This window comes from Staurois parvus, unplaced genomic scaffold (assembly GCF_062004578.1).
Source record: "Staurois parvus isolate SC_StPar_1 unplaced genomic scaffold, SC_StPar_1.0 ptg000715l, whole genome shotgun sequence".
Lineage (NCBI taxonomy): Eukaryota > Metazoa > Chordata > Amphibia > Anura > Ranidae > Staurois > Staurois parvus.
The window spans coordinates 6,028,948-6,044,915 of record NW_028318511.1 but is presented as its reverse complement, the minus strand read 5'-3'; the positions used below and the strand labels follow the sequence as shown (position 1 = coordinate 6,044,915).

At 38.5% G+C, this 15,968-nt stretch overlaps 1 protein-coding gene across 1 annotated transcript in view; it reads right to left on the bottom strand.

Moving 5' to 3' along the window:
• Positions 1 to 4,121: 4,121 nt before the first annotated feature.
• Positions 4,122 to 15,968, bottom strand: part of CRACR2B (calcium release activated channel regulator 2B) — a 45,777-nt gene continuing 33,930 nt past the window's right edge. Inside the window, exons 8-9 of the mRNA XM_089653491.1 lie at positions 9,427 to 9,498; positions 4,122 to 6,831 (exon numbers count right to left, since the gene is read on the bottom strand). Coding sequence (XP_089509617.1) covers positions 6,672 to 6,831; positions 9,427 to 9,498 — 232 coding nt within the window. The 3' untranslated portion in view covers positions 4,122 to 6,671. The remainder of the gene's footprint in view (positions 6,832 to 9,426; positions 9,499 to 15,968) is intronic.

The window sequence follows — 15,968 nt, the reverse complement described above, 5'->3', positions numbered from 1 at the left end:
GGGATGTGGCTATTGGGATATTCTAGAGACAAGAGTTAGTATCAAGGTCACTATGGTACTGATAGAAAGTAAAGCTGGCCATACACTAGTAGATTTTCCTGCAAACATTCATACAAAAATTCTTAGTAGATTCAATGACTTTCCAAATGTCATTCAAATGTACATCAAAATGTAATTTGCATTTAGCATTTGATTATGGAACAAATAGACTTTAAAGAATGAAAACCATATACACTGTTAGAAGTTCCTTCATTTACGAAACATTTTCCATCCTGCTCCTTCAAATATTCTCATTACTGCAGTCGAAAATGAAATGTCAATTTGCCCCCCACTAATGATTAAAAAATTGAACAAACATTCTTCAAATGAAAAATTTTGAACAAAATTCTACCAGTGTATGGCCAGGTTTATCACAGACATAAAATGATCTTCACACAATCACAGACTGAAGAATTGTAAGTACTAGCCCTGGAAATCATCAAGCTGAATGAAGCATCTAAAGTATGCTTAACAAAGTGACCTATCGGTCAGTATTAGTCTGGGTCACACCTATGCGGTTTTTGGTGCTTCTTGCAGAAACACACTACAGCCTATTTAACATGGTTTCCTATGGGATACCTTCACATCTATGCTTTTTTCAGCTGCTGCATTATTGAAAAGGGTCAGGGACTTTTTTTTTTTTAAACGCAAAACTGTGCGTTTGTGGTTCAATAGACTTCCATGGTAATGCTGCAGAAAAGCAGGTAGTGCGTTTTTGACGTGTTTTGCATTTTTTGTATCTAACTACAAATTGGCCAAAATAAATTTTAAAAAAGCATAAAAAACACAAGTCCAAAAACGCATAAAAATGCTTGAACATGCATGTGCAAAAAAGCAAAAAACTGCAGAAACAGATCAAAAGCAAACTGCATAGGTGTGAACCAAGCCTAATTATGTCATTTTAGAATGCCTTAAAGTGCATTCAAGCACAAACCAGAAACATTTTATATATTGCAGTTTGTCAGTCCTGAGATGAGGTGACTGCATTTGTTCTCTTTTCTCAGGATTTGTATACTTTATTTGCACCTAGTAGTCCTACAAACAGCATGCTTCCCATCTCTGGGCTACACTCACTCCTCTACTAGGTCTATGGAAACAACCATACTTATCATCTGGGCAGGACTTTAAACACGCCTGCCCTTGTTCATCTCAAGAGGTGATGGGATCACAATAATGATAAAATAGTTTTTGCTTCTAGTTCATCGGACAGAAAGTGACAAGGACACTGCATTTCTGGCAAGAATAACATATTTTACTGAAAATGTTCTTAACCTGAAACAAACAAACGCAGCTGAGTTTTATTACTTACCTGTAACAAAAGTATGCCCCACGATGTACAGACTGCTGATTCTGCAGAAATCTTCACGGCAGGGTTGCCCTGTTCTCTTCTTGCTGCTGATCTTCCAGAGCTGTGAGCTCCGAGCTCAGCTGCAGTAAATATGAACTGATGCGGATACACCCCCTCCTTCTCTGCAGATTTTTTTATTTGTGTGTGTATATGGGGGAAAGAATAGGGCTTGAATCAACTTTTTTTGGCGGGGGGGGGGGGGGAATTTAAATGCTATTTTGGATTTTTTTTTTTTTTTATTTAACTAAAACTATTTATATCACATAGAGTACATATTGTCCTCTGATATAAATGATAAAGTATTTTTAAGATAGGTTCCCTTTAATAAGACATCAGGGATCTTGTAGACCCCTGATGTCTCACTTGCCTTCCATTGAAGCTAATGGACCACAAGTTGTGCTCCATTGGTTTCTTCCCCGACTGCAAGGGCCAGGGAAGTGACAATAGAAATTGGAAGTGACGTTTTAAAAATCACTTTTGGGTTTGCTTTAGCTAGGGGCGATCAATGAACGGATGTTTGTTGGTCTTCTTCCCTTCTCCTGGAAAAGGAGGCAGTCAATGAAATAAGAGCATACTTTGCATACTTGTCCTTGCTTAATAACACAATTACAGTGGCAATTTATTAAAAACTTGCTGTGAATGTCTCAGTATTCATATAGCTGTGGCAAATAACTCCTGTAATGTGTCTAATATAAGGTAAATTTCATTTTCTATTCATTACTTATGACCATCAGCTCCATCTAGTGGCCATAATTTGGTATTATATCGGACTGCAGTATTTTCAGGAAAATGCATTGTGGCCACTAGATGGAGCTCACTATCATAGGAAACACAGACACACATTATGGGGGAGAGTCAACATGTGTCAAAGCTGATTGATCTGTATAGCAGCCAGAAAGCATTTTCAGAAAGAGGTCAGCAATAACAACTTAACATTAGTCGCACAACATGATCCCTTTAAAATTCCTAATTGAACTAAACACTCCTAATTCTTTCCTATCTCATACAAACTGAGCCCTTGTCATTGGCCTGTCCTGTCACCCATTTAGACAATACGAAGGTTTATTGAAAAGCTGCATAAACAATATTGTTAAAGAAAAATTCCAAACATGGCTATATTATACATAGTTACCTTGGTCCACCATGGACAAATGTAACTAGGCATATACCGTACCTCACCGAAGTAAACTCTGCTACTCCAGTGATCTCCTGTGCGGAGTGGCTGCCCTGCTGCATACTGAACATAGGAAGTCGGCTGCTTGGCACAGGCACCATTCAAAAAATACTTTCCATTTTCTGAACCAATGCAAAGTGTTCTCTGATTTGAGGTGTGGTGGTGATTTCACATTCTCCACCTTGTCCAATCAGACAATGCTTTGCATTCATACAGGAAATGCAAAGCTTTCTCTGAATGGTGTCTGTGTTGAGCGACTGACCTGTGTTCACGATGCATCAGGCCGGCCACTCAGCACCAGACCTGGAAACAAGTGGAGATTACAGGCACAGTGGTGCCTACTTCAGTCATTTCCAGCTTCCAGGGGCATCAGCCAGGTATGGTATATACATAGTTACATTGGCCAAAGCTGTACCAATGTAACTATGTATAATATAGCCATACCTGCAATTCTTCTTTAAGGTTCCACTGCAAAAAAAAAAAAAAATCTGAAAGCTGAAATGGACCATCTGTGGCCACCAGTGGCATCCAGGGACTGGATGTGTTGACAGAACATCATTGTCAGTGTATGTATATTGATTCAATGCCATTCAACAGGCAATTTCAGTTTGGGGGCAGTACACCTTTTTAGCAGCTGTGGATACCCACAAGGAAGAAAAATATATTTGAAATATATTTTAAAAATATTCTTCCCAAATGTATTGACATATATGTTTGAAATGTTACAATTTTGGCCATATTCATTATATTTCAGAATATATTTCAATAAATATACAGTATATATATATATATATATATATATATACACTGCATGTTGAAACGTGTTTTTATTACAAAAAATATGAAAAATATTTTTAAAAATACATTTCAAATATACTGTATGTTTTTAAAAGTTCAAATCTACATTTTTGGAATGCATTTACAAATATATGTAAAAATGTTAAAATTACTTTTTTATATGGTAAAAAAATCTGAAGAATATATTTAAAAAATAAATATTTTTAAAAATATAATTTTTTTAAAATATACATATATTCTATTTTTTTTACATATACAAAAGTAATTTTAACATATATGTTTACATATATTTGTAAATGCATTCCAAAAATGTAGATTTGTATTTTTAAAGACATACAGTATATTTGAAATATATTTAAAAAAATTTTTTTTGCAATAAAAACACATTTCAACATACAGTATATATGTATATATATATATTTTTTTAAATATATTGAATATGGCCAAAATTGTAGCATTTCAAAAATATGTCAATATATTTGGGAAGAACATTTTTAAAATATATTTCAAATATATTTTTCTTCCATATGGGTAAGGTACATAAAACGAAGAATAGGCTGAACTATAAATATTCATACCCCTGTATACAGATTATATGTACAGATAAGCTATAGAGGAAAAATGAACACCCTTCAATGAACATTGCCTACCCCATATTACTCAGAGGGTCTCAGGTATGTCCGTTAATGTGTGTATAGGAGTTGCACAACATATGAGCTTGTCTCACCTGATTCTGGAAGTAACACACAAAAAACCTATATGTACAGACATGGATATCTCTCCGTAATTTACTGAGGATATAAAAAATAAAGAAACTTTCTTTTTAAACTAGATAACGGAAGCACTGTTTTCGGAAATTCTGAGGTATTGTTATTTCTTATAGGATATCTCCACGCAGGTAATATTTCGATTTTCAATCCAACTCCAACCAAAAAAAATAATGTATCTTGATTAGGATAAGGTGGGAAAGGGTTAAAATTTCCATCACTTTTTATTGCTCTCTCTACTGAATTCACCTCTGTAAAGATGGGAAAATCTCTCCAAGTAGAACAAAAATAAAGATAAAAAGCAGAATTGAAAGGGTTAAAAAGTTAAAAAAAAAAAAAAAAAAAAAAAAAAAGTACTTTTTGTGTGGTCCTAGTCTTCCCATCCTGATGGCAACCACTACCCCTATCACTTGTAATGGCGTCACTGGGACAGGTAATGAAGGAAAATATCTCCAAAGATAGTATTATTATGGTAGTAAGTGCTATAGTACGTCCCCGGGCACACTGAATGCAAATTGGCATGCGATTTCCATGCCATGCGACTTGCAAATCGTATGCCAAGTCGCACCCTATTGTTCGCAATTAGATCGGTCATATTGGTGCGGTTCCAATTTGGTCGGAGCCGCACCAATTTCTAAAGTACTACATGCACTACTTTCGGTGCGATTTGCATAGATATCGGTGTCAGATGTGTTGCAAATCGCACCTGAAATCTGCATGTCACCCGCCGCTGCTCACAACTTCTTGGGCATAGGTTAACTACAGATGAAGCAGCCGAAGATTGATCCATCTATGACTGTTCCAAAGTGGATCTAATGATCAGCTCCTCCCGAACAGGACTGTTGGTGAATTATCATTCAATCAGAGCATGCAGTCAATCTGCTGCAACTCTGAGTGGTGTATTCAGAGTCCTGATCCCATAATACAACAGCACAGCAGGGAGGATTTCCCCATCCACATTGAATGTGTTTCATCCATTCAGTTTTTTTGTTTTTTTTTAATCAGCCCTCTGGCTGGCTGATCAAAAATAAATGATCAATGTATGGCCAACTTTAGTTAATGCATGCAGTTGGAGGAACACAGAAACATGTGGCTGAGCTGCATTTTTACTGCCCATAACTGCACTCCCTAAGCTGCAAAGGCAGACATACAGAGGTATACACATACTGCAGCCGTGATGCTTTCCATTGTGGAGTGGCAAAGGTTATCCCAGCCAGGGGCTGACTGACCATTTGGAAACTCGGGCACTGACCGAGGGCCTGGGGTCACTAGGGGGCCCCATGAAATGCCCCTGGTACCTTTTTCATTGGCTTTTTTGAGTTTGGGCAAGGACACAGGGGGCCCCATGATCCCCTATTGCCCGGGGGCCCCATGAGTTGTCAGTCTGCCCCTGATCCCAGCTGCTGCATTTGGGCAGAACCACCCACCGAACGCAACCCATTCAATTGAATGGGGCCACATTGCAACCCCATACAATGCATGTGTGAATGGGGCTGCATCGCAACCCCATGCAAAGCGTGCGGTTGCGCTGTGCTGGTACAGGCTTTCAGGGGTTAAAACAGGTGGCAAGGAGGTGGCATAACCCCTCCTCACTACCTGTCAAATAGACTCTGAAAAGCAAGTTATAGATGATCGCTTTTCAAAGGGCACAACTAATGTAAACAACTGTTTGGGAACAAGAACCTTGTATGCAACTTTGTGCAGGGGGAAGGGGTGTGTTAGACTACTGGAGACCCAAACTGCAACTTTTGTGTGAGAGCAGTGGTCTGACTCTCCAACATGTTGCGAGCACAGCATGTTTTAACCCTTATTGTAGCACTATGTAAAAAAAAATAATAATAAATTATTACTATATATGGCTGCATCACAGCAATTTCAGGAGTTCATTTGGGCTTTAACAGACCACCATCCAAACAGAATCTTCTTCTGGCTCCCTAGGTGATCTTTGTAAATAAAACTGCATAGTACATGGAGAAATATTAATAAAAGAATGACAAAATTTTTTAAATTAAATATATTGTTCTATTGTCCTTGTAAAAATTCCTAACCTATCCACTGCACTCATTGGAAAATGATGACACTTGTGATAGGAGAACTGTAGACTCCATGTAGGCATGGCCAATGTGCAAACTGTACACATTACAAGATGAGCAATGGATGCCATAAAATATTGTACAAGCGTCATGAACAAAGTAATAAATACTATTTACAGACTTTACTGTGTCACAGTTGTGTCTCATTATTGCCCATTTGTCCATAGGTGTCACAGTTTAACTATAAACACACCATTTCGCTTTCTAATTTGTAAAAAAAAAGACCCCAAAAGAAATTGTTCTGTCATCTAGAGTAAGTATCCCGCTGTAATAACATTGACCTAATGAAAACCTAAAAAATATATATCTCCACAAATAGAATCTTGGATACTTCTATAGACAAATAATAATTATATACACAATTACAGTGCTATTTACATTATATACAGCTAGAAAAACGTAAACCGGATTGTCTCTAGTTTGTTGAATTGTTCATTGATGCCACCGTGTGGTCAGAGAGTGGGATCACAATGTACACTTCCAGCATAGCTCGAGCAGCAGCAACAGCAGCAACTAGGCACCAGCATGGGTTCTGCAGGATTCTTCTTTAGGTTGTCCAACTTCTTTGCTTCAAACACATCCTTCTCATCCCGAAGCTTTTTGTTAATGTCCCTGCAACACAGCATGCATTACCAGTACAGCACTTACTTGAGCAGGAGTATTTATTTTACAATTATTGTTGATATTTACATTTTCTGTGAAAACCATTTACCCTGATTAAGGCTCCATGTACACTGCACCTGATAAACTCATGTTTAGGAGATTTTCTTCTTTTTTTTCAGCAGCCCCTGAGCTCTCCCTACTGTTTTCCTATGTGTCCATGTACACTATGTATGTATCGTTTACAGGCAGTTGAGTTTACAGTTTTTTTAACACACCAAACTTGCGTTCAGGAGTAGATTTTATCAGCGTTTCAAATGCTTGTAAACGTGGCTAACCACGTTTATAAGCATTTGGAAATTTTTTTTTTAACTCTTCCATTTCCAGATGCTGTCCAGAGCCTTTTTTCATTATGAAAAATGCATGCAAAGTGTTTTCCTGGTAGTCAAATGGACCTGGAACACCATACTTCGAGGTTTTGCATGAAAGAAAATATGTTAGACGCTGCTGCAATAATTTCTGCACAGAAATGAGTTGGAACACATACAAACACCACAAAAAAAGACAGCTAATCTCAACAAATACTGCTCTCTCTATTTCTTTCAAAATGTCTGAAATAGTTATTTTTTTACTGTTTTTCAGTGCATTCTGGGCATTTTGGAAGGTCTCCTGAGGTTATCTTTAAAAAACACTTCTAAACGCAAACGCTCATAAACACAGTATGCAAACGTGGCTAAACAGGCGGTTTTAACCTACGTTTTCTAGCAGTCAGTTTCCATCATTCAGTAGTGTCCCATGTACATGGAGTCTAAAAGGCTAGTGAATTTTATTTGCCTGATTGTGTCTTCCTTAAAAAAGGTACTTCTGCTCAACCAGGATTCCAGCTGTGACACGTGTTAATGTATTCGGAAAAATCACATCATAAATATTTATTATACTTGCCAAAACATTTGTACTTCTATCCATTAATTCCTAAGATCTATACTGCTCTGCCAGACAGTACAGCCAGGTCAGTGACCTCTCTTAACCATTTTCCTGCCGCCCTATAACAGAAATACTGGTACAGGGCGGCAGGGGTGCGCAAAATCACATATGTATACGTGATTTTCCATTTCCGAGAGGAGCTCTACCCGCGCCACCATTCACGGCCTCGCCCATCAAACAGCGGGTCATGGCCTGTGATTACTCGCCGACACACGGTGATCGCCAAGTATTACCGACGGGGGAGTAAACTGCAGGTAAACATAAAACAGTTCTCTCCCTTGTCAGCTCCTGCACACTGCTTTGTATGGCTCTGCATAGCACAGCCATACAAAGCAGCATGCTTACAGTGGAAAGCACACACAGTCTCATAGTAAAACACACATCACACAGTTAACCCTTTGATTGCCCCAGATGTTAACTCCTTCCTGTCCAGTGCCATTAGTATGGTGTCAGTGCTTTTTATTAGCACTGATCACTGTATTGGTGTCACTGGGGAAGTCAGTGACACCATGTCAGTTCTCCACAGTGTCAGAATGCCCGCTGTAGTCCTGCCGTCCTGCTATAAGTCGCTGATCGCCACCATTACTAGTAAAAAAAAATGAAAAAAAAAAAATTCCAGTATATATACCGCTATTTGCAAACGCTATAACTTTCATATAAACCAATTAATTTACACGTATTGGGATTTTTATTTTTTAGCAAAGACGTAGCGGAACACATTTTGGCCTAAATGTATGACGAAATTTGATTTTTTTAATTATTTAACTGAATATGTTTAATAGCAAAGACTCAAAAATATAGTTTTTTTTCTCAACATTGTCGGGTTTTTGTTGTTTACAGCAGAAAATCTTTTTTAAAAAACGTAGAATCAATCAAATACCACTGAAAAAATTCTCTATTTGTGGGAAAAAGAGGACGTAAATTGCATTTGGGGGAAGCGTTGCATGACAGCGCAATTGTCAGCTAAAATGACACAGTGCCAGAACGCAAAAAATGGCCTGGTCAGGAAGGGCAAGTGGTTAATAATGACCTCTCCCTATGATTAATTATTTATTTTAATAAAATAACTGCCTTCATCTATGAGTGAAATGTAGGTAAAGTGATTGTACACCTAGAACTTTTATTAAACATGTCATACTTACCTACCCTGTGCAAAACCATTGAATTATTTAATAGATAAAAAGTAAAAAAATAAATAAATAAAAAAATTCTTAAATAATGAGCAGAAAAATATTAGCTAAGCAGAAACATAACAATGAGGGGTTAAAAAGAAGAACATTTCATTTAACTGATTTACTGGTAGTGTTGATTTAACTTACATCATATGCAGAACACAAATCTATTGCTTAAACATAATCCTTATTTCAGAAAAAAGAGAGAAGTCCAGCAATGCCTGGTCACTTGACTGCTTTTATCTACCTAAAAATCTATACAGGCTGTAGGATCCAAAGACAGGGAACTGGCTGTGCCCCTCCTCTGAGTCATACAGCTGGGTGCAGCGCTTAACAGCAAGTAAACCAAATTACAGGCTGTTCTTAGCTCAGTGGTAAAAATAATTAGTAGAAGTATAATGAAAGTCCATGACTATCTCTATTTGTTAATGTGTATAAAAAAAATCAATACCTGAGAAGTTCCAGCTGCCGCAGGAGACTCCGCTTCTCTTTTTGTATATTCTGAGAGACTTTATATGCATCCCTACAGTAAAATCACAAATGATTCAAGTTAGTTATCACTATTAGATAAGACACTTAGTTCACAAAAAAAAAGTTTGGTTAGTTAATGACTGCCATGGTAATTTTAATTTACAAACTTTTTTTTATTGGAATCCAAAATATATATATATATATATATATATATATATATATATATATATATATATATATATATATATATATATATATATATATATATATATATATATATATATATATATATATATATATATATACACACACACACATATACACACACACACACACACACATATATGTGTGTGTGTGTGTGTGTATATGTGTGTGTATATATATATATATATATATCACATTGCAAAGCTGATACAACAGTATATAACACGTATGACACTGGCAATTTGTCCAGATAAGTAGTACTCAAAAACAAGTATAAATCATCAAAAATGGCATACAGGGAGAAAAAGAAAGTAAAGGCCTTGTTCTCATGGGACGTACTACAGCATACGCCCATGCCAGACTGTGTTTAGCTGCAAGGGGTTGCACTGGTGTTCTGTGCATCCCTGTGCAGGCAGTCCCATTGATTGGTTGTCAATAGGGTCACAGTGGTTGCACGGACAGAGCTGCTGCCCTCATTTTAACATCTGTGTGGGTACGGGTGAATGTCCCTGAACTCACATGGTCTGCATTTAGGTTTATGCACCTGCATGGGATGTCAAATATGCAGCAGCAGCTGCATCCATGCAGCTGTTGTGTTCCAATGGATATCAATAGGACTGCCCGCACGGGGAGGCACAGGACATCTGTCCATCCCTGTGTGGGCATACAAGGCCTCATACGTGTGTATGCTCTAGTACAACACATGTGAATGAGGGAGACAGAGGAAGAAGTACCATATAAAATTAGATTACTGCCCCTGGATTGACAGCGGTCACAGTCAGTTTTTCCACCGAAACCTATAAAATATATATCCAGCATTGGATTTTTCCCATTTAATAGTGTGCATCAACAGCCCTGAAGAAGGGATAATCGTTTCTTCTGAAACGCATTGGTTTTATTCACTTGCAGATATTCTCATTAAATGCCTCTTAATCTACCATCAAAAGTGCATTATTTTGGACAATAGGCGCTCCTTCTTTCCCATTATTCCATATATGATAAAAGGTATACATAGTGATATAGGCCTGAGTTTTAAAGGCCAGTGGGAACTGGATAAACCTGTATATCTAAGTTGAGAACAAAAGTAAATAGGTTAAATTATAAGAAGATTACAATTCCATGACTCAAGACTTGTCACCATGGAGCAACTTGTGAGCACTAATTTAAAGAGCAACTTGACCCACTGAACAGCATTAAATAAAGTTAGTAACCTTTCATAATCGGGAGTTACATTTGGAATAGGAACACTCAAACACATTGGCAACAACAAAGAAAAAAATGTTTGGCCAGTAATCTGGGCTGTTTAATCACCACTGCCTTCCAGAGAGGACAGAGAACATTAGAACTCCAAAATATATGTATGAACATTCCAGTATCTAAGCAGCCTCATAAACAGGGTTGTGATACCTCTGGGAAGATGGTATGAGATTTATATTGTGTTAAATATCATATAGTGTGCAATTTAATAGGGGTTTCACGAACAGTAATGGAGCAAGCACTCTTTCAGAGGTTGGTGAGCATGTCTGCCCAGTCCTGAGGATAAAGAAACCTCCTTACAGTTCAATTCCCATTGTTCCATCAGAGAGGTATTCTTCTGGAAGGTATAACACATTGAGATATTGGTACAAGAAGAAAATTCCCTCACCTCTGGGGTTAGACAGACAGAGCTGTTCAAAGTGGATAGGTGGCCACATAGTGGTGAGCAAATGGTGGTGCTGGTAAAAAATTTAATTGAGCATACCTATGACCAGGGCTTTTTTTCAATGTGAACGCGGGGGAGCGCAGTTCAGGCACCTCCAGCATTGAATGTATGTAATGGCAAAGGGTTCTGGGGTGTGCTGTAAGGCCTATTGATGCTGGCTGGTGGGGGATCTATTGCCACTGGAGGAGATCTGTTTTTGCAAGGCAGTCTATTGTTGCTGGTGGGGGATCTATTGCTGCTGGAAGGTCCAATGTTGCTGGAAGGGATCTACTGTTGAAGGAGGATCTATTGTTACTGGTGGTGTCAATTGTTGCTTGAAGAGATCTTCTGTTGAGGGGGGTCTATTGTTTCTGGCTGCTGGAAGATCTGTTGTTGCTGCTTGGGGCCTATTTTTGTTGGAGTGGTATTTTGTTACAGGGGTCCATTGTTGTTTAGGGGGGGGAGAACTCTATTACTTGGCAATATTTTATAATATTATAAAAAAGGGGTGGTACTGGGAGGTGGGTAAGGTGTGGAACAAAGGGATGGTACTCTGAGGTGGGTAAGGGGGTGGAGACAAGAAGTGACTCAGAAGCAGGAGTTCCTCTGCCTATTCTATGAGAAAAAAAAAGCCCTGCCTATGACTCTCTGTGATGGGAGAGATAAAAATTAATAGATGAAATTACCAGTGGGTAATTTCATCCCCCGCCCCCCCAAAGGTGCCAATCCTTAAAGCGGAACATCGCCTTTTGAGTGGAGCTTCGCTTTAAATTGGTCTTCGAATGTTTGTTCGATCTTGTTTTCGAATTCAAATATTTTCGATTCTGTTTTCAAATCGAATTGTGGCCGAATTTTGTTTCGTTATTTCAAATTCGTTTAAATTCGTTATTTTTGTCATTCAAAATTCTGATACATCCGAATCTCTGAATAATGAAAAAAGTAAAATGAAAATGAGAGCAAACTGAGTAAAATAGCAAGGGAGAGAGATTAATTGGCAATTCCGCACACTTTGGAGAAGTTCACATCTAGACCAGACATGTTATGGAATATCTTCAAAATAATAGATGAGGTTTGAGAGAGAATCATAGGGTTTGTTAAGAACAGGAGACATCATCTGCATACATAGAAAGCTTATATTCTGTATTACCTTCGAAAAAATTCTTAACATTCACGTAATTTCTGATCACTTAGGCTAAAGGCGACAGGGGCATTCTTGTCCCTATGACTATGTGCATCGCACGAAACGCGTCAGAGGGCTGCAGCAACTGGACATCCAACCACTGCTGGTGGCTATCCTGAATACATGGTCACTAATTTTTTTGGAATTTTTTGAAAATTCACTATTGTACCCACTGTCCTTGAATAAAGGTACCTTAAGCAGTATCACGCTATGTGGTCTCTTATTGGGCACTCCGTGTGAGTGCTATCATTCGCAGTGCACATCTGGAGAAAAGATTACCCTGATGGTGATACCTGGTAGCAGACCCTGGTGACCTTTTTCTGTGGAGCTTGGATGGCGATTCGTGAGTGTACCTGACCCGAGATCTGATGACTTATCTATGGCCTGGTGACGCAGGATTAATGCGTATTTTAAACACACTTCTGGTGAGTGCGTTTTTCATCCATTTGTTTGATTTGCACCAGCTGTCACTCCCGGATCAGGACGTCCACTCACTTGGAATTGTGATCTTTCTATGATCCACACAACCATATTGAACTAATCCTATCACTAATAATCACCTTTTAGGTGATATCACGTATCCGCATATGTTTGAAGCAGTGCGATATTGTGTGTATTAACGTGTGTTATGTATTTAGCGCTGCACCAATCTCTTTCCTGATATAGATGTATTGTCGGAGGTTTTTCTTGGTTACCTTTTCTGGTGTATCAGCAGCTTTATAGTATAATTGGCTATATATATGTATATATATACATATATATACCTTCAGTCTATTGCATTCTAAGGTAGCGCTCACTGATACTCTCTTCCTATATTCTTGTCTGGTGCCCCATCCAAGGGTAAAAAATTCATAGTTGCAGTCTGGAAGTTTAATAGTTGTTTTAGGAGAACAGTGTAATGCCCGAAAACCATTCAGGAATTCCTTTTTAAAGCCATGTTTGGAAAGTAAATGATTGGGATAGTTCCATATAATGCTATCAAAAGCCTTGGTATGTCAAGGCTTAAAGGAAGCCGAGTGTAGGAGTGCAAAGTGGCATCTTGGATAATGTTAGTAACCAATCTGATGTTGTCTGCAATCTTTCTAGATGGAATAAAGCCCATTTGGTCATGGGAGGTCAGGGTGGAATAACAGAGACCAAGCTGTCAGCCAGTAGTCTACCAAAAATATTTAGATCATTATTGATGAATGAGATAGGACAACTATGAGGGAGGATATGGTCTTAGTCAGGCTTAGGGACTAAGGACTTTATTGGCTAACAACATTTTCTCAGAAAGTGATTGCCATGTAGAGTGTGATTATGCAATTTATCCAATTTGGCCCCTTTCATATGGGCGTTCTGTTTTTCTCATCAGTTTTTTCAAACATGGATCAGTTTTTCATCAGTTTACGTTAGTTTTTTACATCCACTACCAACGCAAAAACGGACCATTTGTCCATTTACATCCATTTTTTTGTCTGATCCATTTTTTTTGTAACAGAACAAAAATGCAGACTTGTATCGGTTAAAAACTGGACCTGAACGGAAGCAGACAAAAAAAAAAAAACTGATGTAAATGGACGACGTCCATTTTTTCATCCATTTGCCCATAATAATGCATTGCTGTCCATTTTTCATCCATTAACAGATGGATGAAAAACAAACAGATAGAACGCCCGTGTGAAAGGACCCTTAGGGTGCCAATTTTTTTATAAATTTATAAATTTTTTATAAGTAAGAGGTTGATTATCCATTAGGTCCAAGCGCTGTGGGAATTTCCAGGGATTTAGTTATTCCTATAATTCTGTTTAAGACCAAAGGGCATTAGGACAAAGCAACTGCTCATCAATAAGGTTAGGATAGAAAATACTATCTAACAAAGCTAGAGAATCGGAGGAGGGCAAATATCAGGTGGGAAAAAATATTTTTATAGGATTCAAAAACTTCTTTGGGGTGGGAGGAAGTTTGACCATTAGGATTCTGGTGTAAGAGAGGGATTCAATTTACTGGTGAACATAGAGGAAGCGGAGTTACTATGTAAATGAATCCAGCGTTGGACCAGTGCAGAGCATTTTCAGTGCTTTCTAAAAGCAGGGTATTTAGTGCCAGCTGTTTTTGTGTAATTGGCAGTAAAAAGGAGGGGAGAGTGATCCTAAATATGGGTTTGTAATGTTTATAAGATAAAGCAGTGGCATCCCTAGGCAGGTGTGGGGGGTGCGCACCGCACCAGGTGACACCTATCACACGGGGTGCCACCGGACCCTCTCCACGAAAAAGAAAGTTTTAAAGCAAGCCGACGATCCCGGCAAGATGGATCGGAGCTGCGGATTGAGAATAATGGTTCGGAGTCTGATCCATTATGCTCCCCAATCCGCAGCTCCGATCCACCTTGCGGGGATCGTCGGCTTTCCTTTAAAACTTTCCTTTTCGTGGAGCTCGTGGGGAGATCAGTTACCCCTGTATAGGTTGCAAGCCAACGATCCCCACAGGATGGATTGGATCTGCGGAGTGGGGAGCATAATGGATCGGACGCCGATCCATTATGCTCAATCCGCAGATCTGATCCATCCTGCGGGGATCGTCAGATGGGGTGATACCAAGTGTTATGGCACTGGGTGACACCAACCCTAGGGACGCCACTGAGATAAAGTACTGTATGTCAGATAGTTTAGCTTTATTTAGAGCAGCAGCTACATTAATCAGGTGACCTCTCAATCGTGGCAATTTTTACAGGCATTTTAAAGGTGGCATAATTAAATGGTTTTCTAAACATTAGTAGTAGAATCCATTGTAAAAAGTTTGAAAAACTGTACAGTGCATGTGAAAATGTTACCCAGATACTGTGATCGATTGACAAAAAAATGTACCTTTATGGTAATGGACTGATGTCGACAAATGTGGAAAACAATTCGATCCAATGATGGTGTTACCACACAGGCATTCAACAGATCTTTATTAAAAACAACATTTTTTTGAATGGTTTTCTATGTATGGGCAGCTGAAGAGTGGTCTCTGGCTGTTCACCTAATGCTTGAGTTCCTAGACCTACACATGAGGGGCCCTGCTGTAATATAAAAAATACAACAGGAGGAACTAAGGCATTGGAATTCTGGCAGGGAGAACTTGCTATTGAAGTGTCCATCTCATATAAGAAGTCAGGAGCTGACTCACCCCACCTATAACTAAATTACCACATTTGAAGTTCTTGGCCTTTGACAGCAGCAGAAATTGAAGATCTCCTTGTTGTATGTTCAGATCATTTGTTTGTGATTAGAATCTTTCTGATGTAAACTGGTAAATGTCAAATATGGCATTAGGTTGGATGCAGCTGGAAACCTATACATCTATTAAAATTTACTGAAGGACTCCTGCAGAGTTTTACTGTGTAACTGTTTATGTCATTTAGCTAAAATGTTCTAACTTTATGTAGAGCTACCCCTTAAGGAGCCGCTGGATTTCAGGCCTACTTCCCCCACAC